This window comes from Macaca thibetana, chromosome 7 (assembly GCF_024542745.1).
Source record: "Macaca thibetana thibetana isolate TM-01 chromosome 7, ASM2454274v1, whole genome shotgun sequence".
NCBI classification, from domain to species: Eukaryota; Metazoa; Chordata; class Mammalia; order Primates; family Cercopithecidae; genus Macaca; species Macaca thibetana.
In genome coordinates this window covers 57,296,077-57,322,089 of record NC_065584.1, presented here as the reverse complement: position 1 = coordinate 57,322,089, position 26,013 = coordinate 57,296,077, and the positions used below count along the sequence as shown (strand labels likewise).

Below are 26,013 nucleotides of genomic sequence, written 5' to 3'. Positions count from 1 at the left end.
CTGCCTCCCTCCTTCCAACGCTGTGAGTAGAGGAGCTAGGCCCCTAACCGGGCGGTACTAGGCTGGTCGTTGTGTTCCGCCCTCGCTCTTCGCCAACGCTGGGCTGACCGAAAACCTGGCCCTTTAGGTCGCGCATCTTCGACCTTCACCGCCATGCGGATATGGGCCGCGGGAGAAACTTTGAGGGCGGGATTACGGTGAAAATGCTTGTTTGGGTGGGCCCAGCGGCTTCTTTCTCCCGGCTCGGCTTCGGCCCCGCCCCCGCCTCGCCCCGCCCCCGCTCCCGCTCGGCCCTGCACGCGGCCCGCGGGAGGGAGAGGGCCTGGGCACCCACCGTCTCCGTCCCGGCTCTAGCCGAGTCGAGCGTCCACTGGAAGGGCGCTCCCTGTCCGTCCCTAGTCTTCGGTCCTCACGGAGGCTCTTTGTCACAGCGAAGACTGACAGCCCGTAGTCTTCTGGACTTCTTTTATGGGGCTCCTGGCGGTGCTATTCATTCAGTCATTGATTCGTCTTGTAAATATCGAGCGCCTGCTCTGTACTGGACCCGGCGTTGGGTACCGGATGAACCAGACAGCTCGGTCTTTGCCACCATTTATCAGTCTGTGCCCTTTTCTCGAGTACTGAACCGAAATACAGTTTTAAATGTGCTGTGCGGGCTCTGAGCAGCGACTCACCTGTACAGGTCACTTCACCTGATTCCCATTCTGTAAAAATGAGGGCAGTGGGCTGCGTAATGTCTAAAGGACCTTCTAACTCCTTAAAATTATGTGATTCACTATCACCGTGCTAACACGGGTGTTACTAACGCCCATTCTGTATGCTTGATGGCAGTTTTTAATTTTTAGGGTTAGCACAGCTGAACATAAATAGAATGACACAAATTTATTACCAGAAGGACTTCGTGTGCCTCTTAGAATCTTGGTTCCAGTCTTTGGTCAGGTGGCTCCAGGAAATCACTTCACCTCTTTGCGTCCGACCCTCCTCTGTGAACTAGGAATGATAGCAGTGTCTCCCTAATCTTAGGGCCGTTGAGCAGATTACACGAGATAAGGTGTTTAGCACAGCGAAGCATTTGCTACGTGATGGCATTTATTATGGTTAAAGGGTTTTACTATCAGAACAGTGGTACATAGTTTGCTTTATTTGTTAAAACAATGTAGAATGTTGCCTGCTTGTTCCATCACAGATGAAAAAAAGAGATGGTTATTCAACTTTGTGAGGTAATTGTGGATTCCCAGTGGTAGCATCTTGCAAAACTAGTACGATATCACAGCCAGGTAATTGACATTCACACAATCCATTGATCTCATTCAGATTCCTCATTTTGTATGTGTTCTCTGTGTATATTTAGTTATATATTGTTATCAGGTGTGTGGATTCTTGTATCCACCGCTACAGTCAAGGTACAGCCCAGGTCTATCATCACAAGGGTCCCTCCAGTTGCCCTTTTATAACCACAACTTCCCTTTGTAGCCCCACCCAATCTACTCTCTGTTTCCAAAATTTTGTTATATCAAGAACGTTACATAAATGTAATTATTGTAATTATACAGTATGTAACTTTTGGAGATTGACTCTTTCATTCAGCATAATCCCTTGAGATACATCCAAACTGTTGCTTGTATCAGTAGTTCCTTTTTATTACTGAGTGGCATTCCATAATGTAGATGTACTACAGTATTAATATGGTTTGGCTGTGTCCCCACCCAAATCTCATCTTGTCATCTTGAATTGTAACTCACAATTCCCATGTGTTGTGGGAGGAACCGGGTGGGAGGTGATTGAATTATGGAGGTGGGTTCTTCCTGTGCTGTTCTCCAGATAGCGAATGAGCCTCACAAGATCTGATAATTTTAAAAAGTTTCCCTGCACAAGTTCTTTCTTTGCCTGCTGCCATCCATGTAAAATGTGACTTGCTCCTCCTTGCCTTCCACCATGATTGTGAGGCCTCCCCAGCCATGTGGAACTGTAAGTCCATTAAACCTCTTTTTCTTCTCAGTCTCGGGTATGTCTTTATCAGCAGTGTGAAAATGGACTAATACAGGTATATTCAACTGTTCACTCATTGAAGGACATTTGAGTTGTTTCTAGTTTTTAGCTGTGAATCAAGCAGCTATGAACACAAGTGTACAGACTTGTGTGAACCTGTTTTTTTCTCTCTAGGATAAGTGCGCAAGAGTACAATTGCTGGGTCATATGGTAAGTGCATGTTTATTTTTATTTTTTGAGACAGGGTCATGCTCTGTTGCCCAGGCTGGAGTGCAGTGGCACAATCTCAATTCACTGTGGCCTCTGCCTCCTGGTCTCAAGCAATTCTGCCTCAGCCTCCTGAGTAGCTGGGACTATAGGCACATGCCACCACGCCCCGCAAACTTTTATATTTTTAGTAGAGATGCGGTTTCACCATGTTGGCCAGGCTGGTCTCGAACTCCTGACCTCTAGTGATCCACCCTCCTCAGCCTCCCAAAGTGTTGGGATTACAGGTGTGAGCCAACACATCCAGCTTATTGTGTCATTCTTTTGTATTTGCTTATTTTTTTTTTGAGACAGAGTCTTGCTGTGTCACTCAGGCTGGAGTGCAGTGGCTCGATCTCTGCTCACTTTAAGCTCTGCCTCCCGGGTTCACGCCATTCTCCTGCCTCAGCCTCCCGAGTAGCTGGGACTACAGGCACCCGCCATCACGCCCAGCTAATTTTTTGTATTTTTAGTAGAGACAGAGTTTCACTGTATTAGCCACGGCACCCAGCCTGTTATGTCATTCTTATTCCTTTGCGTCCTCACAGCTTAGCTCCCACTTTTGAGTGAGAACATACGATGTTTGGTTTTCCATTCCTGGGTTACTTCACTTAGAATAGTAAACTCCAGGCCAGGTGCGGTGGCTCACGCCTATAATCCCAGCACTTTGGGCAGCCAAGGCAGGCGGATCACAAGGTCAGGAGATTGAGACCATCTTGGTCAACATGGTGAAACCCCATCTCTACTAAAATACAAAAAATTAACCAGGCGTGGTGGCATGTGCCTGTAATCCCAGCTACTTGGGAGGCTGAGGCAGGGGAATCACTTCAACCTGGGAGGCGGAGGTTGCAGTGAGCTGAGATGGCGCCACTGCACTTCAGCCTCGTGATAGAGCGCAAGACTATGTCTCACAAAAAAAAAAAAAAAAAAAAAGAATAATCCTGTTCAGGTTGCTGTGAATGCCATTAATTCATTCCTTTTTATGGCTAAGTAGTATTCCATCATATATATATACCACAGCTTCTTTATCCGCTCATTGATTGATGGGCGTTTGGGTTGGTTCCACATTTTTGCAATTGCAGATTGTGCTGCTATAAACGTGTGTGCAAGTATCTTTTTTTATATAATGACTTCCTTTCCTCTGGATAGCCACCTAGTAGTGGAATTGCTGGATCAAATGGTAGTTCTAATTTTAGTTATTTAAGGAATCTCCGCAATGTTTTCCATAGTGGTTGTACTAGTTTACGTTCCCATCAGCAGTGTAGAAGTGTTCCCTTTTCACCATATCTACGCTAACATCTATTTTTTTAAATTTTTTGATTATGGCCATTCTTGTAGGCGTAAGGTGATATCACATTGTGGTTTTGATTTGCATTTTCCTGATCATTAGTGATGTTGAGCATTTTTTCATATGTTTGTTGGCCATTCATATATCTTCTTTTGAGACCTGTCTTCATGTCCTTAGCCCACTTTTTGATGGGATTGTTTGGTTTTTTCTTGCTAATTTGTTTGAGTTCATTGTAGATTCTAGATGTTAGTCTTCTGTCAGATGTATAGATTGTGAAGATTTTCTCCCACTCTGTGAGTTGTCTGTTTACTCTGCTGACTGTTCCTTTTGCCATGCAAAAGCTCTTTAGTTTAATTAAGTCCCAACTACTTATCTTTGTTTTTATTGCATTTGCTTTTGGGTTCTTGGTCATGAAACCCTTGCCTAAGCCAATGTCAAGAAGGGTTTTTCTGATGTTATCTTCTAGAACTTTTATAGTTTCATGTCTTAGATTTAAGTCCTTGATTCATCTTGAGTTGATTTTTGTATAAGGTGAGAGATAAGGATCCAGTTTCATTCTCCTACATGTGGCTTGCCAATTATCCCAGTACCATGTGTTGAATAGGGTGTCCTTTCCCCACTTTATGTTTTTGTTTGTTTGGTTAAAGGTAAGTTGGCTATAAGTATTTGGTTTTCTTTCTGGGTTCTCTGTTCCATTGGTGTATGTGCCTGTTTTTATACCAGTACCATGCTGTTTTGGTGACTACGGCCTTATGGTATAGTTTGAAATCAAGTAATGTCATGCCTCCAGATTTATCTTTTTGCTTAGTCTTGCTTTGGCTATGTGGGCTGTTTTTTGGTTCCATATGAATTTTAGGATTATTTTTTCTAGTTCTCTGAAGAATGATGGTATTTTTATGGGGATTGTATTGATGGGAAGACCAATATCCAGAATCTGCAGTGAACTCGAAGCAATTTGTAGATTGCTTTTGGCAGTATGATCATTTTCACAATATTAACTCTACCCATCCATGAGCATGGGATGTGTTTCCATTTGTTTGTGTCGTGATTTCTTTCAGCAGTGTTTTGTAGTTTTCCTTTTAGAGGTCTTTCACCTCCTTGGTTAGGCATATTCCTAAGCATTTATTTATTTATTTTTGCAGCTATTATAAAAGGGGTTGAGTTTCTTGATTTGATTCTCAGCTTGGTCACTGTTGGTATATAGGAAAGGTACTAGTTTTGTACATTAATTTTGTATCCTGAAACTTTGCTGAATTTATTTATTGGTTCTAGGAGCTTTCTGGAGGAGTCTTTAGGGTTGTCTAGGTATACAATCATATCATTAGCAGACAGCAACAATTTGACTTCCTCTTTACCGATTTAGATGCCTTTTCTTTCTTCTCTTGTCTGATTGCTCTGTCTAGGACTTCCAGTATTATGTTGAATAGAAGTGATGAGAATGAGGCTGGGTGTGGTGGCTCACACCTGTAATCTCAGCACTTTGGGAGGCCAAGGGGAGTGGATCACCTCAGGTCAGGAGTTCAAGACCAGCCTGGCCAACATGGTGAAACCCCATCTCTACTAAAAATACAAAAAATTAGCCGGATGTGGTGGTGGGTGTCTGTAATCCCAGCTACTTGGAAGGCTGAGGCACAACAATCACTTGAAGCCAGGAGGCAGAGGTTGCAGTCAGCTGAGGTCGTGCCATTGCACTCCAGTCTGGGCAACAAGAGTGAAACACCATCTCAAAAAAACAAAAAGAAAGGGGGCTGGTGAGAGTCGGCATCTTTATCTTGTTCCAGTTCTTGAAGGGAGTGCTTTAAACTTTCCCTGTTCATATTATGTTGGCTGTGGGTTTGTCATATATGGCTTTTATTACTTTGGCATACCCTTGTATGCCAATTTTGCTGAGGATTTTAATCACAAAGGGATGCTGGATTTTGTGAAATGCTTTTTCTGCATCTATTGAGATGATCATGTGATTTTTGTTTTTAATTGCGTTTATGTGGCGTATAACGTTTATTGACTTGTGTATGTTAAGCCATTTGCGCATCCCTGGTACGAAACCCACTTAATCATGGTAGATTATCTATGGCAGCAGTAATTTAGTAGTGGTTATTTTCTAATTTGCATTTAACTGGGTACTTTTAATTTATTAGAGCTAGATTCACTAACTTACCACTAGAGGTCTCCTCTTTCCCTTTAGAAAGTGTTCCCAAAGGCAACTGCTTGGACTCAAGTAGGAATAATTTGCAAAATCATTAGCAAAGTTGCAGTTGAGAATGTAAAAACCTACCAATTTTTGTTAACTCTATTGCCAAATATAAATTTAATTTTTATGTTTAAAACATTTTAAATCTAGTATCTTGTGTTTTTAGAGATTACAGCTGAAGTAAATTTGGCCTTTCGTTTAAGCTAAATTATAAGATGGGTCAAAATGAATCAAGCAAAAGTAGTCAGTTTTCAAAGATCACTCTAATTCACCTGCTTAATAACAGTTTAACTGGTTTTACCTTTCTCCATGGAAACATGTCAACCATTTAAGACTATTAATAAACAAATATTTATTAAACTTTTGCATTATGCTGAGAAAAATTGAAATGAATGAGATGCCATCCTTGCTCTTTCTTTTACTTTGCATACTCTGTTTTCGTTCTAACTGGATTTTTTTTTTGTTTTTTTTGCATATTCTGCTTCTGCTTTTAGACTAATTGAAAACTCTTAATCAAGACCCATTTCAAAAGACACCTCTGGTGTGAAGCCTTCTTCTCACTCCCTTCTCTAGGTTCTCATGGCATTTGTTCACACCTCTACTAGCCAACCACGTTGGGTGTTATTTATCTCTTTATGTCATCTGTCTGTATTAAATTATACATTCTATGAGGTCAGGAACCTTGTCTTTCTGTGTGTCTCTTTCTCCTTTGTTCTTATTTTTGTTTGTTTTGTCTTACCATTGTTGCCTTTGCACTAAGTATAGCAGACATTCAGTAAACATTTTTTGAGTGAGTGAATGAATGAATGAATGAATGGACATGGCATTTGAGTAAGGTCTTGAAATTGGGTGAGATTTCCACAGATTGATGGTGATGGGGGAGGGAGGCTTAAGAGAAAACAGCCTGAGTAGAAACTGGGAAAGCCCTTATTTGTAAATAAGATTGACAACTAATAGAGTTATTCGAGGTGGGCACAGACAGAGAGAGCTTTAACAAAAAGCTGGAAAGGGTTGAGAACATGACAAGAGGTAGTGGAGCAGAGGTTTGCAGTAATGAAGACGGCTATGGTGGAAAAGAGATGAAAAGGGTAGTTGGTTCTGTCTTCAGTTCACATCTCTCACTGTTCCACAGCCTCAGCATCCTCAATCACTTCCTCAGCTCTAAGGTGTTTCCCACTCAGGCATCTTTCTAGCCCTCTTCTTTCTCTTGAATTCTAGCACCTTGTAATGATTGAGGAAAGGACCCTGGGCTGGTAGAGAACTGGGTTCAAGTTTCAACACTACCACCAATTAGTCATGAAACATTGAGCAAGTCCCTTTAAACACAGCATTTATTAATACCCCACCTTGTTCAAGAAAGGATTTAGGGTGTCAGGAAGTTACTTAACATCAGGGCTTCAGTTTCCTCACCTCTAAATGAGAGATTTCATCCAGGTGATCTAAATTCCTTATAGCGCTAACATTTTGTGACCTCTGATTCCAATGATTTTTCGTAATCTGCACTTAGAAATCCTGCTAACACTTAATATGTAGATTATGAAAAACTAGAAGAAAAAAATCTGAACCTATAACCCTGTCCTCCTGATGTGATTTCTTTTAATGGCATCACCATCCTACTACTAGTGACTCAGGGCCAAAACCTGGTGTCATTTTCAACTCCTGCAGCCCGTGCCCCTACATCTCTCTTAACTAAGTCATACGGAACCAACTCTGTAATGTCATTCCCATCCTTCCCCAACTAGGCCCTTTCCTATGGCCTCATGTGATTGAAGCCCTTGCTGGCTGGCTGTCCCATTCTGTTGACCGTTCATCTTGATGCTGCTGTCTGAGTAAATTTCTTGAAGCACAACTGTAACAATGCCAATGCTTTGTTCTATTTATTTATTTATTTATTTTTGAGACGGAGTCTCGCTCTGTTGCCCAAACTGGAGTGCGGTGTGGTGCAGTCTCAGCTCACTGCAACCTCCACCTACCGGGTTCAAGCGATTCTCCTGCCTCAACCTCCGAGTAGCTGGGACTACAGGTGCATGCCACCGTGCCCGGCTAATTTTTTTTTTTTTTTTTTTTTTTTTTTTGGATTTTAGTAGACACAGGGTTTCACCGTGTTAGCCAGGATGGTCTCGATATCCTGGCCTCGTGATCAGCCTGCCTCAGCCTCCCAAAGGCCAGTGCTTTGTTCAAAAACCTTGGTGACTCTCCGCTGCCTACAGAATACAGTCCAAATTCCCTGGCTGAGCATGCAAAACCCTTCATGACCTGACTGCAAGTTGCCTGCCTCTTCTCATGACTCACATGTGCTAGTGAAACTGAAAATAACATGCCTTAAATGTTCCTGCTTCAGCTAATCTGGCATAATTTTTCCTGGCACCTTTGTTTGTTGAAATCCTTTCTTTCCTTATTTTAACTATTTTCAGGCATTTATCAAGTTCTGTCACTCTTAACTACTTGGTAACATGTCTTAGCCCACTCCATCCTGCATTACACTGTCAGATGCTCAAAGCAAACACCATGTTTCATTTATCTTTGTCTCCCCATCCCCCCACTCCCCGCCGCACCCAGTCCCCTGCACACACCTAGCACACTACTAAGGAAACTTGAATTAAGGTAAATCAAATCGAAACCTACTCCAGGAATCACGTTCTCAAATTATGGTTATAGATTTTCACAGCTGGAAATTATCTAAGCAAATCATCTCATTTTACAAATGAGAAAACCAGAGGTCAGAGAGGTGAAGTTATTTGCCCAGTCTTTCCCAGCTGCCCTTAGTTTTTTTGTTTACACTGCTCTGGTGACAGCACTTGCAGCCTTGTCATAGGTAGATCTATTTTCATGTCTCCTTTCCTGGATGCAAGCATCTCAACCTCGACACGTTGCTCTTTCGGTGATTTTAGTGTGTCATTTTGATACTGGAAATATAGATGGGGAGTAGAGCCAGCTTCAGCAAATTCATAGCTACAGCGCCTGAATGGACACTAGATGGCAGTACGACAAACAGACTCCAATTGAGGTTTCAACAGTGGAACTTAATGTTCAAGCCGGAAGGAACCTTAGACACCATCCAGTCCAACCCCTCATTTTTTTTGCAGCAAACAAATAAAAAAACCCCAAGAACAAGAAACAGGAGTGACTTGCACAATAATTGTTGAGTGGCAAGTGAGTCATCAGCTTTATCAGTACAAGAGCATTGACTCTGAGGTTGTGAAGTAAGTTGCTATATGTATGGGACTCTGATGATGATCTAATGTAAGTACTATTTTGTGTGTCTAGATCAAATGATGCTGTTTGGAAAAGTTTCCCAGCAGTTGTGTGGCATAAAGAAACTCCCATGGTCATGTGATTCCAGATACTTCTGGGGCTGGTTGAATGCAGTGTTTAATAAGTAAGTGACTCTAAATAAAGTGAAGAAATGTGGAGATGGTTATGGCAAAATAAGTTCCCAGTAGCTCGTTTGGCTATTTCTCGTATTTCAAATATTATTTTAACAATTTGTGCAGTGTGATCCTAATTTTGTTTACAAACAAAACCCACACAAACATGGAAAAAACACCAGAAAAATGGATTACGAAATATTAACTGTGGCTGTTTGGGTTGCAGGATTTCAGTGATTTTTCTTACTTATCTGTCCTTTTGATACATTTCAAGTTTTCTAAAATAAACATTTATTTTATAATCAGAAAAACATAATTTTAAAATATTTTATTTTTATGGCTTTTTAAAGGAATGTAGTTAACCTTTTGAATTCTATCAAAGTAACTCAGGTTTTCACAAAATTAGTGGGTGGCACACTTAGAAATAACATTTTGAGCAAGGCACGGTGGCTCACGCCTGTAATCCCAGCACTTTGGGAGGCCGAGGCAGGCGGATCACGAGGTCAGGAGATCGAGACCATCCTGGCTAACACCGTGAAACCCTGTATCCACTAAAGATACAAAAAATTAGCCGGGTGTGGTGGTGGGCACCTGTAGTCCCAGCTACTCGGGAGCCTGAGGCAGGAGAGTGACGTGAACCCGGGAGGTGGAGCTTGCAGTGAGCCGAGAGTGCGCCACTGCACTCCAACCTGGGTGAGAGTATGAGAGTCCATCTAAAAAAAAAAGAGAAAAAAATAGCATTTTGAAGCTGATGAAACTAACCTCCTTCTGATTACTTAATACAGCATTATGATCCCTAGCTTGTGAAAAAAGCATATGTAGAAGTTAATAAATATCACTTAATGAGATTAATTTGAATACAGATTCAGAATTATTTTCTCTTTAATCTTTTGTTATTAATACAAATTTTAACCAAGTATAGTCATTCGTAGAATAGTTACTAAATATCTCTGGTATCAAGCACTCTACTATATGTGAATCAATGAAAAGTTGTGTCTGATAAATTCATATAAAAATAATACGCATCGACAGTGTTCACTTGGAAACAAAAACTAAACTAAAAAAGCAGATAGACTACAGGTTTTTTTTTTGTTTTTGTTTTTGGTTTTTGCATGGATCTCACTAATACATTTATCTTCCTCCTCAGTCACTTGAAATGAAAATTTGTTGCGTTCTGTATTATTTATGTCAGTTAATATAGTTAACAAGCTAGTTATTATTGTAAAAGCAAACTGTTTTTTTTCACTTGCCAACAGGGTGGATTATGATCGCATCAGGGATGTTGGCCCTGACAGGGCGGCATCCGAGTGGTTGCTGCGCTGTGGGGCCATGGTGCGCTACCATGGCCAGGAGAGGTGGCAGACGGATTACAACCACCTTCCAACAGGCCCTCTGGACAAATACAAGATTCAGGCGATTGACGCCACCAACTCTTGTATCATGAGCATTGGATTTGATCACATGGGTAACTACCCTGTCATTTTGCTAATAGGAAATGCAGATGATTTTGCAGTGACCATTTTGTTGCAGTTGACTCACAATTATAGTCATAGGTATGTCCTTTTTGCCCATTTCAGTATAGTCAAGTTTATTTCTTCCTGGGTTTGATATTTATTTTCAAATTAAATTGAGGTTACAGACACCTTCCTCTCCTTCCTCCTCTCACTAAGCTTGTTTCTATATGTCTCTAGTCTTTGGTTTATTGACTTAAAATTCAGGGCCTTGTTTATCAAACTATCTTTGTCAAACTTCTGTCATTGAGAAGCCCTCAGTAATGCAGGAATAATTATATCCACACAGCTTCTGCCTACGTGGGCATTTTTTTTCTTTCTTTCTTTTTTTTTTTTTTTTTTTTGAGATAGAGTCTTGCTCTGTCAGCCAGGCTGGAGTGCAGTGGCACAATCTTGGCTCACTGCAAGCTCCGCCTCCCAGGTTCATGCCATTCTCCCACCTCAGCCTCCTGAGTAGCTGGGACTACAGGCGCCCGCCACCATGCCCGGCTAATTTTGTTTTTGTATTTTTAGAAGAGAATGGGGTTTCACCATGTTAGCCAGGATGGTTTCCATCTCTTGACCTCGTGATCCGCCCGCCTTGGCCTCCCAAAGTACTGGGACTACAGGTGTGAGCCACTGCACCTGGCCTCCTTTTTTTTTTTTTTTTTTGAGACAGAGTCTCACTCTGTCACCAAGGCTAGTCGCCAAGGCTAGAGTGCAGTGGCGCGATCTTGGCTCACTGCAACCTCTACCTCCTGGGTTCAGGTGATTTTCCTGCCTCAGCCTCCCAAGTAGCTGGGACTACAGGTGTGCACTACCACGCCAGGCCGATTTTTCTATTTTTAGTAGAGACGGGGTTTTGCCATGTTGGCCAGGCTGGTCTTGAATTCGTGACCTCAGGTGATTCACCCGCCTCAGACTCCCAAAGTGCTGGGATTACAGGTATGAGCCACCGGGCCTGGCCCTATGTGGGCATTTCTTTCCTCCAGTGTGTGGGCATCTGACTGTAGAATGGCCCCGTCCATCAGCACAAGCTCTGTAGTGAATTCCTTATATGGCTAATAGGGTGAGCAATCATTCCAGTTTTCATGGGATTCAGAGGTTTCCCAGGACACAGGACTTTCAATCCTAAAACCAAGTCAGTCCTGGGCAAACCAGGACAGTTTGTTATCTTAGTGGTAAAGCAGATTCTTAATCTGTACTTTTTCTCCCCAGTGGGCCTACAGCATGTTGAAAAAATAAGGCTGTGCAAGTGTCATTATATCGAGGATGACTGTTTGCTGAGACTTGGTCAACTTGAAAATTTACAAAAAAGCATATTGGAAATGGAAATAATATCCTGTGGGAATATCACAGACAAAGGCATCTTTGCTTTGCGTCATTTAAGGTAGATGATCAAAGCCAAAGTGGAAACTTGATAATGCTGTTAAGGTGAATAGGTAGAATTTAACTGACTGTGAGGGCTGGTGTCTATTTTTAGTTCTGAAAAAGATAATTTTAAAAAATGACTTCACTTCCATCTGTAATACTTTAAAAGAGCTAAAATGATCAATCTTAATACATTAATATTTTATTGAATTTTTTATAGGATATGTTTTTAAAAATTAAATCTACATTAAGCACCTAGCATGATGCCTGTCACAGTAAGCCCTCAGTAAGCTTCAACGATTATGCTTTCTCTCCTTTTTTTTTTTTAAAGCAATTTCCCCTATGTTTTTGATATTTTCAGGACATTTGGTATATACCTATTAGCATTTTACCCTGTAATTATGTTGGTTGAGGGGAAAAAACCTTGAAGTATTCACCTTTCTGTGTTTAGAGCCTAGAACACTGCCTGACACTATAATAATCATCAAAAGCACACATTCACTGGTTAGGAAAGCTTTTCTACATCCTCTTGTGCCACCAACCAGACCCATGCCATGGCCTGGAACAACTCACCTAATTCCAAATGCAAAAACAGATAATACTAGCAAGGAATGTTTAACTCTAAAATTGTAAGGTTCTGAGTCTTATCAGCGTGATGAAAAAAGAATAGAAGTTTGTTTAATCAAATCTCTGTGTTAGAGATCCCAACATTCAAATTATAAATCTAATTAGTGTAGTTCTGCTTTAATATAAAATGGATCTACCAGTAACCTCAGTATCACAGGAAGTTTGAGAAATTTTAAACATTAGGACCACAAGTAGTAGATTGTCCATCTCTTACATTACTTGAGGCTTCAGAGCTTCATCTTTTAGTAGAAACTCGAGTATCTTTAAGAATTTTCCCAGTTTTTGCCCTTTTGGGGTTGAGATTCACATTTCATGTTTCACATGCAAAGGATATCTACATCATTATAAATATATATTTTATTTAGAATGATTCAGCTAGAAATATTGACATAACCTAAGGTCTGTGTTACTTCCTGGCATGAATTTCATCTCTAAGGCTACTGCTCTAAAAGTCATTTTGAAAGCATAGGGTGATATAGATTAATTTTCTATGTAATTTTCTTTCTTTAAGCCAGTAAATTGAGTTTATTTTTAATGCTCTTGGCTAAATTGAAGTGACTTTTTTCTTTATTTGCAGAAACCTCAAATATTTGTTGTTAAGTGATCTTCCCGGAGTAAGAGAAAAAGAAAATCTTATCCAAGTCTTTGAGACAGCACTGCCCTCTCTGGAACTAAAATTACAATTGAAGTAAAATAATGTGTCTTATTTCAGTATAAAGGATCATTTGAAACTGTTGATTCTAAACATCAACTAATATTATATAGTCATCAGTAGAATTATAAGGATGCCATATCATGACATTTACAAGTGGAGAGTGCATCATATTTAGAAAATGAATATTCAGATGTGACTCACTAATGTTACTAAGTTGGAAGTGAGAATTTATGTACATTAATTCATTTTAAGAAAAGTGCAGCCGGGCGCGGTGGCTCATGCCCATAATCCCAGCACTTTGAGAGGCCAAAGTGGGCAGATCACCTGAGGTCTGGAGTTCGAGACCAACCATGGCCAACATGGTGAAACCCTGTCTTTACTAAAAATACAAAATTAGCTGGGTGTGGTGGTCCACGCCTGTAATCCCAGCTACTCTGGAGGCTGAGGCAGGATAATTACTTGACTTGGCAGGTGGAGGTTGCAGTGACCCGCAATTGCGCCACTGCACTCCATCCTGGGCGACAGAGCGAGACTCTGTCTCAAAAAAAAAAAAAAAGAAAAAGAAAAATGCAAACTAGGTAACATTTTAATACATTCATTTAATATGTAAATCTATAGATATCTCTTGATGTAGATATTTATTTAGAATCCTTTAAAGTTATTTGTACAACAGATGTTTTTATTAGTAATTTACATTAAATTTAACTTTAAAGTTAGTGAAGCATACTACCATAAATGCACAATTACGAAAAATTAGAAGCTAAATTACAGATTCATTGATGGCATCAATTATGCATAGTGGTCAATGGTGGTTGAAGCATGCATTTCATATTGCTTCCCAGGATTTGCATGCATTTCCCATGATCCTGCATTCTTGTGTTCTTGATAGCATACAGACTTTCTCAGAATCAACAGTTGCTGCTTAATTTGTCTATTTTGTAAGCTTAGGCTACTATTTTATTAAAACTGGACAGATACTTGGCTGAATACAAATAGTTTTGCAGATTGCAATATAATAAAGGAAACAATAATAAAAACCAGTAGGCTATGCTTAGGTTTCTCTTAAAACTTAAAACTGCTTTAGGCTGGGTGCCGTGGCTCATGCCTGTAATCCCAGTGCTTTGGGAGGCTGAGGTGGTAGGATCGCTTGAGCTCAGGAGTTTGAGGCTGCAGTAAGCTATGATCACGGCCACTGAACACCAGCGTGGTAGCCTGGGTGAAAGACAGAGACCCTGTCTCTTAAAAAAAAAAAAAAAAAAAGGGCTGGCCTGTAATCCCAGCACTTTTGAAGGCCAAGACAGGCAGATCATTTGAGTCCAGGAGTTCAGGACGAGCCTGGGCAACGTGGCAAAACCCTGTCTCTACCAAAAAATTAAAAAATAAATAGCCGGGTATAGTGGCACATTCCTGTAGTCTCAACTACTCAGGAGTCTGAGGTAGGAGGATCATTTGAGCCTGGGAAGTGAAGGCTGCAGTGAGCCATGTTGGCACCACTGCACTCCAGCACTCCAGCCTGGGCAACAGATTAAAACCCTATTTCAAAAAAAAAAAAAAAAGTCAAAAATAGATAAAACAGGTCTTTATTGTTACCTGTGTGAAATGGCCCTGATTCTATTACTGTTATATGCCAGTTTGTTTATAGATTTCTGTGTGTTTGATTTGAACTTTTTTTTTTTGAGACAGACTCTCACTCTATTGCCCAGGCTGGAGTGCAGTAGTGTGATCTCGGCTCACTGCAACCTCTGCCTCCCAGGTTCAAGCAATTATCTGCCTTAGCCTCCCAGGTAGCTGGGATTACAGGCACCCGCCACCACACCAGCTAATTTTTGTATTTTTAGTAGAGACAGGGTTTCACCATCTTGGCCAGACTGGTCTTGAACTCCTAACCTCAGGATCCACCCGCCTCAGCTTCTCAAAGTGCTGGGATTATAAGCGTGAGCCACCGTGCCCAGCCTGGTTTGAACATTATTGAGCTGTTGAATATAAACTTGAAAATAATTTTCAAATAAACACTTTCTATGATACAGTTTTCAGGTAGAAAAATGAATTTTCGTTGTGTTTAAAAACCAGCTTATACAAATAGCACATAGTATAAATGGTAATTGCCGCTGTCATTTTAAAAATCAGAAAATAGTAAATAAAAGGATGTGGAAGAGTGTCATGTGATACAGTGGAGATTTCATGCTGAATAAAAGGATTATAAATATGGTTAAATTGAACATAAGCATAAATGTAATGGAACTCATTAGAGAAAAATAAGCCTTTTTTCTCAGGTTTGTTTCATTACTGTATGGTGAGACAACTGATTCACCACGATTTAGTCGAGAACTACTTTTCTATTCTGAATGGTTTTTGGTAAAACTATTTGCTGAATTATTAGGCAGTTATAGTAATCTGCCTCCGTCAAGTGCATTTTCTTGGGTTAAGGAAAAAAGAAATTTTAACTATTCATGGAAGCTGGATGTTCTTCTTTGTCATTTGAATCAAGGCTGTCTAACAGGAATTGAATAATTCAGGGACTAGCATTTAACCCATATCAGGTCTAGGCAAGAAATGACATACATTAGGAAGCCTTAGGATATCATTAAACTGCCTAGAGTCAAAATTATTGAACACACACCAGACCTCAGTGGATTACTTAAGTAAATGGGGTCAGATGTCATCGTGAAGAAAATTAACGGGAAGAAAATGAGAGTACAGAATTGTTTTGAAAATAGAGTGAAATTCAACTTCGAAGACCATGGCTGAGAAGTGCTAGGAATAGTGGCAGCACATCAACCAGAAATGGTGTTGAGCTGTAAGAAACAGACGTCAGGCTTCATATTGCCCTTGTGTCGGGGGAACAAGGATGAAAAAGCTTTTTGATGAAGAGCAGTAGACCAAATCAAAGCTAATTATGTCATTTTGGCCAGGCGCAGTGGCTCATGCCTGTAATGCCAGCACTTTGGAAGGCCGAGGCGCTCAGATCATGTGAGCCCAGGAGTTCAAGACCAGCCTGGGGAACATGGCAAAACCCTGCCTCTACCAAAAAATACAAAAAAAATTAGCCAGGTATAGTGGCACATGCCTGTAGTCCCAGCTACTTGGGAGGCTGAGGTGGGAGGATCGACATATATATATGTCATCATTTTAAGTCTCACTGTGCAAGGCTATGAGTCCTCAATAATACTTTGGACTACTTAGTGTAATACATTAGTTGTTAGAATAGCATATACACACACACACACACACACATATACATATACATACATAAACATACAAAACATACAAACAGTGCAAAAAGATGTTTCAGGGAAAACATCAGTTTACAACATAATGTCTTTCATGGCTCAAGGAAAAGCTCACAAGCAATTTCTTCTGAAACCCAGATCACTTACAGGTTTGCCTATAGATGTACCAGGTCAAAGGCTGTGCCAGAGAGAATGATGTACTAATTATTTTCAGGCTGACAGGTTCAGTTCCTGCAAAGCCTGTAGATCTTGCTCTACCCTTTGACTGCCTTAATCAGCTGCCAGGCTTCATGCCATGGTTTGCAAGGGGAATTGGGTGAATAAATGTAGACAGATTACAGTAAATTCATCTTGCCTGCAAAAGTGACTAAGGTGCATCCTTTACTGATAAAGTAAGGATGAAATGTATAAACATATAATTAAATATATAAATTACCAAGTCTTTGTGATAATTCGTATGCTTTTAAATATTTTGAACCTGTTACCCTCAAAATGTTTTAAAATATAAAAATCAAGAAATAGAGCAAGCAGGAAATGGGATTTTAAACATTTTGATTTCAAGAAGTAGAACTTTCCTTAAATATGATGCTGAAACAATCTGAGAGGCAGGAGATAGGACTCAAGGCAACAGATCCAAGGAAATACATATGGGCATTTTGTAGTCCATTTTTCTTGTGTGGCATGTGGTACAACTGAAGCATAAATCTTTTTGGTATCATCTAATTTTGCCAGAGGTATGGGACAGTTCATATTCAGTCCATAAGCTCGGCTGCTTACATGAACTGAAATACAAGTGCAACTCCAAACAGGTTTTTTCTTTCTTTTCTGGACACCATCATCAAGCATGGAAGACTGGATCTGGAATTTCCCTTCATATCTTGCCAATTGGCCTCCCAGTTTCTTGCTTATGTTTTCTCCTGGTGTGTTTTCAACATTGTAATTGTTTTTGATCAACTGTATAAGTTTTATTTTCTTCAAAGTATCTATTGATTCCTTTTTAAAAAATCATGTCTCCTAGCTCCTTTAAATGTCTGGAAAACGGTAGTTAAGTTTCTTGGTATTACAGTAGTACTTCTTATTGTCCAAAGCTGGAAGGATGCTGCTGCCAGTTAGCTGGGGTAGGTATTGCAACTGAAAATGCAAAACACAGAATTAGGTTCAAAACTGTGCCATGCATTTTTTGTTTTCATTATTTAGAATATATCACAAAAGAGGTAATTAAGCTTTTTAGTATAGAAACACTTTTTTGGCACAGAATCCAGGACTTGAGAGAGGATTAAATGTTTCAATTTGGTCTTTGCTTTTCCTTTTAAATGTTTATTTTATATTAAAAAGGAAAACGTGCACATTAAAGAAGATTTAAAGAATATGAAAAGGGGAGAATCTACATGTTAACATTATTGGGGAAAAAACAGATTTACAGGAGTTGAGAGCTTGCTGAGATCTTAGGGATCATTTAAGCCAATGCCTTGTCTTATGGCAGAGAAAACTGATAACCAGAGCACCTAGGCAATTTGCCTACTTACTCTCTTTCCTTAGTTAAAAAGGCAAATCAAGCATGGCACAGTGCACACTTGTAGTTCCAGCTACGAGGGAGGCTGAGGTGGGAGGATCCCTTGAGCCCAGGAGACCAGCCTGAGCAACATAACAAGACCCCCATCTCTAAAGAAAAAAGACAAAACTGCTTCCTGAAAATGTTTGAATTTATTGTCAATGTCAAATGAAAGTCAGAACACACCTGTATTTTTTTGTATTGCACTATATGTCCTTAGGTATCCCTAAAAAGGAACTTTTTAGTACTTTTACTTTTTAGAAAAAATTTTTTCAGGCATTCTCCTCAGAAAAGGACTTTTTAGTACTTTTAAATCAGTTGATTCTTTCAGGATTTAAAAGCAGTACACCAGGCCAGGTGTGGTGGCTCATGCCTGTAATCCCAGCACTTTGGAAGGCCAAGGCGGATGGATCACCTGAGGTCAGGAGTCGAGACCAGCCTGCCAACATGGCAAAACCCCGTCTCTACTAAAAATATAGAAATTAGTTGGGCATACTGGCGCGTGCCTGTAATCCCAGATACTGGGGAGGCTGACGCAGGAGAAACGCTTGAACCCGGGAGGCAGAGGTTGCGGTGAGCCAAGATCACACCACTGCGCTCTAGCCTGGGCGACAGAGTGAGACTCGGTCTCAAAAAAAAAAAGCAATACACTAAATAGTGGAGTTTCCCTATTTTTTCAAGTAGAAATATTTCCATCAAAACCTTTTGCTCTTGAATACAAAGTAATGCTGAGATAAGGAATAATTCGGGGGTGGGGGTGGAGGAGTCTGTTTCTGGCCTGTTTTGCCACCTGGATCATACATGATGGAGAATAAAATTAAAACATTATTAATTTTGTAACTGTGATCTACATTAGGGCCCTGGAGTTCATGTTGTACTTATTCCTCATGGACTCTTCACCCTTTTCCCTCCTCCCAGCCTCACACACAACACCCTGGTACCATTCAGCATGCTGGGCAGTGGAAGCTGCAAAGGGAAAGACAAAGGCAAGATAATGTATAGCTTAAGGAGTACCTAGGTAGATCCAGAGGTTACCCAGGATCAGTTGTGGTTCCAACAACAGTTCATTCTAAATTATTACAGCTTTTGGCTTATCACAAGATGCTTAATATGAGGCTATTTTATACCAATCAGGATTCTTCACAGACTCCCAGTGTGCAGTTTGGATGCTGGTCTCTGGTTAAATGTTTTCAGCTGATATCACCAAAAGCATTCATCACTGTATTTGCCCTAGCCAACTATGACAAAGGATCAGGGAGGAAAACGCTCCTTTTTTGGACAAACCTGGAGTGTTAGTTAATACTGAAGGTGTACATGATGACACAGAACTGCCTGGGAAAATCTGATTTCATTTTCCAAAGCACAAGAAGTGTGTTCAGCTGGACTCATACTCATGTATCTTGTTGAGACCTGTGCTCATGCAGGCCGGAAACCCTGGTCCCTATGTGACAGCAGGACAAGAGCACCTTTAGGATTCAGGGAGAGGGGACTTCAGGAGACAGATATCCCTGGGGCCCTGGCTGATAGACCCTGTGACCTGTCTCCTAGTGCTGGAATGAGGATGCTAGAGCTGAAAGCCACAACTGCCATCCTCAAGTCTAGCTGGAGTCATACCACCGGGTGGCAGGTAGGAGATCATTTGAAATTACAACCTTGGATGTTTCTGTAAAGCAGTGGTGCTTTCGGCTCTTTCTTAGGGTCTTTCTTGTTGGTTTGTCATGTTCTTTTGCCACATCCTCTATTTCTCTGATGTTTTCAAAATATGGGTGATGCAACAGCTGTTCACATGTCAGTCTCTCAGTAGGGTCCATGTGGAGACAGCCCTAAAAGAACAGAAAATTCCTTCTTACTTCTTTAAAATTGTATTAACTTACTAATGTCATTTTTTTTCTTCTTTGAAAGATGAAACTCTTCAGTTGCAACAATAAGGGGGGAAAGCCAGAAAAACACACCAGTCATGATTTTAGTTCCTTCCAGTCATTCCTAAATGGGCACTCACATATTAAATAAACCATTTCTAGAAGTAGTAATGAAAAATCATTTTCTCCACCTTATTCTGTTCTTGAGGCAATTGATACTCTGCCCTGGGAGAGTAAGATTTAGAGTTTACCTCAGTGGCCAAATGGGGTAATCCATTTAGCTAGTTTGGTCCCCTGCATGTACTTTGTAAAAACTAGTGTTTTTATGTTAAAAATGATATTTACACATGATAACAAATACAATTCATACAGCAAAGTCTCCACCACTCTAGGTGTTCCATTCACCCTTCTAAAATCAGCTACTCTTTTTTTTTTTTTTTTTTTGGTGTATCCCTCCAGAAATAGTTTATCCATTATAAGTGTATATGAGCATGTATATAAGGAGAAGCATAATGTACATGCCTTTATATTACATCATTGTTAACTATTTTTGTTGCCACTGAGTAGGCCATGGAGCTCATTCTTGGATAGATTAAATTTCACAACTACATACTCCAAAGAATTGACTCAATTTTTGTTGGTTATGTCAGAGGTGTTGAAACCAGAGCAACTCCATCTTGAATAGGGGCTGGATAAAATAAGGCTGAGACCTACTGGGCTGCATTCCCAGGAGGTTTGGCATTCTTACAGGATGAGATAGCAGGTCGGCACAAAATACAGGTCACAATGACCCTGATGATAAAACAGGATGCAGTAAAGAAGCTGGCCAAAACCAAGATGGCGATGAAAGTGATGTCTGGTTGTCCTCACTGCTCATTATACACTAATTATAATGTGTTAGCATGCTAAAAGACACTTTCACCAGCACCATTGACAGTCACCAGACAATACCATAGCAATGCCCAGAAGTTACCCTAAATAGTCTAAAAAGGGGAGGAACCCTCAGTTCCAGAAAATCCCTGCCCCTCTCCTGGAAAACTCATGAATAATCCACCTCTTGTTTAGCATATAATCAAGAAATAACTAAGTATACTCAGTTGAGCAGGACATAGCACTGCTCTGCCTATAGAGTAGCCATTCTTTTATTCCTTTACTTTGTTAATAAATTTGCTTCCACTTTGCTGTGTGGACACGCCCTGAATTCTTTCTTGTGCGAGGTCCAAGAACCCTCTCTTGGGGTCTGGATTGGGACCCTTTCAGGTAACAGTTATCATTTATATTAACTCATTATTTAATACATTAGTAAATAAATAATTTTTAAACCATGTGGGACATTGACTGTAACTTGCAAACAGTTGATACCATAACTCATTTTACATAAAAGCTATATTTCTAAAAATATATATATAAATCAAGTTTTTAAATGTACTTCAAATGTACCAGGGAGTTAGCTATTTAAAAGGATCCTACAGCTAAGCATTTTCTGAAGAAAAGGTTCCCTTTGTAAAACTATCACCACCCCTCTGAAATTTCTGTTTTGTGTAAATTTAGACTTCAAATATAATGTTAGGTTTAAAGTGAAAAATACTTGCAAATGTTTTCACTTAATAGAATGTGATCCATTTTAAAAGTTGAAAATATACTTTTCCAAGGATAATTTTTTTGTTTTTTTTTTTTTTTGAGACAGAGTCTTGCTCTGTTGCCCAGGCTGGAGTGCAGTTGTGCAGTCTCGACTCACTGCAACCTCTGCTTCCCCGGGCTCAAGCGATTCTCCTGCCTCAGCCTCCCGAGTAGCTGACATTACAGGCGAGTGCCACCATGCCCAACTAATTTTTTTTTATTTTTGGTAGAGACGGGGTTTCACCATGTTGACCAGGCTGGTTTTGAACTCCTGACCTCAAGTGATCCGCCTGCCTCAGCCTCCCAAAGTGCTAGGATTACAGGTGTGAGCCACCGGACAGCCAGGAGAATTCTAAAAGGAACACTTTTCATTGCATGGATTGACATAAATAATTCAGATTCCCCAGTTGATGACAACTGCTGTGTGCTTCCTGGTCTGTTGGAAGCCACGATTTTACCTTTAGGAGCCCCAGAGCAGGATAAGAGATGTTTGAGAATTTCAATTCAAGTGGTTCCTGTTGAAAAGAAAAGAGATTTTTAATTTACAGCATGTATTCAAATTAAGGTTACCTCAAATTAAATCTTTCGATAGAAACATTTTCCCGGCACCTTCCTCACCTCCTCCACCCTTTGCCCACTCCACCTGCTGCCTAAAACAATCTCCCTTTGCCTTTTTCACAAGCTTTCTCTCCCCATCTCCAAAATGCTTTTTCAAATTTGCTTCCTAACCACTCCCTTCACTTAGCAAATTATAAATAAAAATACTAATGAAAAACAAAAAACTTTCTGAGCAGCTTTTTCCTTTTTTTTTTTTTTTTTTTTTTTGGCCTCAATTTATATAACTTGCCTTTCCTGAGAATAATTTTTGGCATTTATAGTGGCGTTTATAAAAAGGCAGCCGGCTGGGTACAGTGGCTCATGCCTATAATCCACTCAGGGAGGCCAAGTCTGATGGCTTGAGCCCAGGAATTTGAGACCAGCCTGGGCAACATGAAACCCTGTCTCTATAAAAAAAAAAATGTACCAACAAACTAGCCAGGGGTGGTGGTGTGCTCCTGTAGTCCCAGCTACTTGAGAGGCTGAGGTGGGAGGATGGCGTGAGTTTGGGAGATTGAGGCTGCAGTAAGCCATAAATGTGCCACAGCACTCCAGCATGGGCGACAGAGCAAGACCCTGCCTTTAAAAAAAAAAAAAAAAAAAAAAAAAAAAGGCAGCTCTAATTATATAAAGGGAGCTGTAAAATAGATGTTTTTCCCCTACCCAGGTGAACAGATGCTTCTTGATTTTCTGGTATAAACACCGTCGTCTCCCACTAGAGCCTGCTGCTTCCCTTATCAGCCTACTGTTTAAAGAGTCTCCTGCGGGGCATTCATCAATCTCCTTTTGGCCATGTAAGGCTATTTTGCTCCAGTCATGTGCTGGAGACAATCAGGAATAACACTATAAATGGGAGGAATGCCGAATGTCAGGCAGACAAACAGGCCAGTTAAAGAGAGGTACCGCTGACAAAGGCTAATTGAGCAGAGAGGCTGAGAAAATAAGAGCCAGCCAAGCTGAGCAAAATAAATGACTGCAGTGCATTGTGTGTATAAAAGTGGCAGTGTGTGAGCTGCCGGCTGGAGTGACTGGCCAGGCTCATCTAATCAAACACAGTCCTGGTGCCGTGGCCAGCCTTCACAGTACAGTATTATTTTGGACAAGGAACCAGCTCCCAATAACCAATTCTGGATTGTACACATTGATAAGAGTAGGAGAGAAGAGCCTCTGTTTTAGAGTTCCCTATGTTCAACAGGAGAAAAAAAAATTCTAAAGTAGATTTGTATTAGCCCTTGACAGTATTCCCTGTTGCACCTCCATACTCCCACTCATGCTCCATAGCTTAAATTCTCTTGTTCTTTCTGTCGGTTGAATCTGAGCATCACTGGGGATTGACGTGCCATTGCTATATCATCGAGCTCTGCTGTCCCAGCAACAATGTCTGAATGAGGCTGACTGGTTGCCTGTGATACGCTGGAGCCCATCCTGCCGGCTGAGCTAGTTTCCCAGCCCCAGAAGCAGGCAGGCCTCCCTCTGTCAGGGTTACTGACAGGCAGAGGGACTGGGGCACAGATGTTCAACCAGTGCAGCCCCCGCACTGCTTCTTCCTGTGTTTCTGTCAACAGGAAATCTGCAGGACAATCTCTGGGAAACCATGGGAAGCTTTCTACATTTATGAAACCTGGGTTACTTCTGAGGCTTCACCAACAGACAAGAGAACAGGAAATCACTAAGGATATTTAGTACAGAACTGGGAATGTCCAGACCACAAGGAAGCCAGATGGGTCACCTCCCATATGTCAGGTGTCATTCCTGCCCCTCCGTCCCAGCAAGACCCACTTTGAATGCTAGTGCTGCAGGAGGAAGAGGCAATGGAGATGCAGAAACCTTCACTGTGGGACAAGCCAAGAGGTTAGGGAACAAATAAAACACAAGTGGTAGAGACAGAATTTACATCTGGAAACTGAAGGGTTTAGTGAGCAACTGGAGAGTTAGTTTCATTTTTAAGATACCTTCCTCAGACAGTGGAAACTCAAGATTTCACAAACCTTAATTATGCTCTGAAATGTTTTTGATTGCAATACAGACTCGTTAGAAGACATTCAAAAATATAAAAAATCATAAAGTTACCCCAAAATCCCACCCAAAAGAGATACCTGCTGTTAGTATTTTGATATATATCCTTGCAGCCATTTATTTCACAAATGTCAAAAAAGAGCTTGTGATTTCCCAGATGATGTCATATTATTGTGTATTTATATATGTAAATAAATATATATATATGCATTGTGTACATATTACATATTTATTAAAACTTGGTCAAATTACACATACTGTTTTTTTTGTTTGTTTTGTTTTTGTTTTTGTTTTGAGACAGAATCTGGCCCTGTTGCCCAGGCTGGAGTATAGTGACATGATCTCGGCTCACTGCAACCTCCACCTCCCAAGGTCAAGCCATCTTCCCACCTCAGCCTCCCAAGTAGCTGGGACTACAGATGTGTGCCACCGTGCCTGGCTAATTTTTGTATTTTTAGTAGAGACGGGGTTTCATCATGTTGCCCAGGCTGGTCTCGAACTCCTGGGCTCAAGCGATCCACCTGTCTTGGCCTCTCAAAGTGCTGGGATTACAGGCATGAGCCACCATGCCCAGCCTACACTGTTTTCTAACCGTCTTTTTTTTTTTTTTTTTCACTGCATGATATTACTTACTTTTACAGACAGAATTTTGCTCTGTCACCCAGGTTGGAGTGCAGTGGCATGATCATAGTTTACGGTAACCTCAAACTTCTGGGCTCAAGTGATTCTCCTGCCTCAGCCTCCCAAGTAGCTGGAGCTATAGGCATGTGCCACCAACCCCAGTTAGTTTTTAAAATATTTTGTAGAGACAGGGTCTTGCTATGTTGTCCAGGCTGGTCTTGACCTCCTGCACTCAAGCATCTTTCACCTCAGTTGTCTCCTGGGTTGCTAGAACTATAGGTGTGGGACACCGCACCTGACTCTATATGGTATTTTTTATTTTTTTTTTCTTTTTTCTTTTTTCTTTTTTTCTTTTTTTTTTTTCTGGAGACAGGGTCTTACTCCTGTCACCCAGGCTAGAGTGGAGCAATCTCAGGTCACTGCAGCCTCAACTTCCTGAGCTCAGGTGATCCTCTCACCTCAGCCTCCTGAGTAACTGAGACTACAGGTGCATGCCACCATGCTGGGCCAACTTTTTGTATTTTTAGTAGAGACAGTTTTGCTGTGTTGCCCATGCTGGTCTTGAGCCCCTGATCCACCTGCCTCAGGCTCCCAAAATTCTGGGACTACAGGCATGAGCACACCTGGCCTGATGAGGTATTTCTATTGTAAGGATGTACCATACTTAATCCCCTACTGATAGCATACCGAAGGAAATAATTTCTATTAAATAATGCCACATCTTTATGCTCTTGGATAATGGTTTCACAGGAATAAATTTTTGGAAGTGGATTAGGGATATACACATTTCAAATTTTTCTATTCTTAAAAAATGGACTTCCCCCATTTGGGTTGGCCATAGAGGGCAAGCACCAGAGTAAGACTGGCTAAGGAAGTTGTTGGTTTTTTTTTTTTTTTTTTTTTTTTTTTTTGGACAGAGTCTTGCTGTGTCACCCAGGATGGAGTACAGTGGTGTGGTATCGGCTCACTGCAACCTCCATCTCCTGGGCTCAAGCAGTTCTGCCTCAGCCTCCTGAGTAGCTGGGATTACAGGCATGTACCACCATGCCCGGCTAATTTTTGTAATTTTAGTAGAGACAGGGTTTCACCATGTTGGCCAGGCTGGTCTGGAACTCCTGACCTCAGGTGATCTGCCCATCTCGGCCTCCACAAAGTGCCGGGATTACAGGCCTGAACCATTTTGCCCAACCCAAGTAAGTTCATTATGATTTTTCCCATGGTCTGGAGACCATAGGCATAGTAGAGTAGGGAATTTGGACAATGCTGGGGAAAAACTAGTTAATTTTATCTGGA

General features: G+C 40.9%; 2 protein-coding genes across 9 annotated transcripts in view; one reads left to right on the top strand and one right to left on the bottom strand.

Annotated features, from left to right (window-relative positions):
• The first annotated feature begins 15 nt into the window (after window positions 1-15).
• DMAC2L (distal membrane arm assembly component 2 like) lies at window positions 16-24,520 on the top strand. 6 transcript variants are annotated; one of them, XM_050796943.1, is made up of 5 exons: window positions 16-682; window positions 8,982-9,093; window positions 10,339-10,547; window positions 11,791-11,962; window positions 13,148-13,264. In XM_050796943.1, exons 1-5 carry the CDS (start codon window positions 643-645, stop codon window positions 13,260-13,262), a joined length of 648 nt encoding a protein of 215 aa, XP_050652900.1. In that variant the 5' UTR covers window positions 16-642; the 3' UTR covers window positions 13,263-13,264. The 6 variants fall into 6 exon arrangements, with proteins under 6 accessions (XP_050652900.1, XP_050652903.1, XP_050652899.1 ...); XM_050796946.1 differs by lacking the exon at window positions 13,148-13,264 and adding an exon at window positions 19,556-19,676 and having other exon boundaries at window positions 57-127; XM_050796942.1 differs by lacking the exon at window positions 13,148-13,264 and adding an exon at window positions 23,649-24,520 and having other exon boundaries at window positions 277-682.
• The window catches only part of CDKL1 (cyclin dependent kinase like 1), a 66,410-nt gene continuing 57,518 nt past the window's right edge, over window positions 17,122-26,013 (bottom strand). For all 3 annotated transcript variants that reach the window (XM_050796930.1, XM_050796931.1, XM_050796929.1), the window contains 3 exons: window positions 21,945-22,001; window positions 19,660-19,830; window positions 17,122-17,586 (listed from right to left, as the gene is read on the bottom strand). In XM_050796930.1, the coding sequence (XP_050652887.1) occupies window positions 17,479-17,586; window positions 19,660-19,830; window positions 21,945-22,001 (336 nt within the window). In that variant the 3' untranslated portion in view covers window positions 17,122-17,478. The remainder of the gene's footprint in view (window positions 17,587-19,659; window positions 19,831-21,944; window positions 22,002-26,013) is intronic.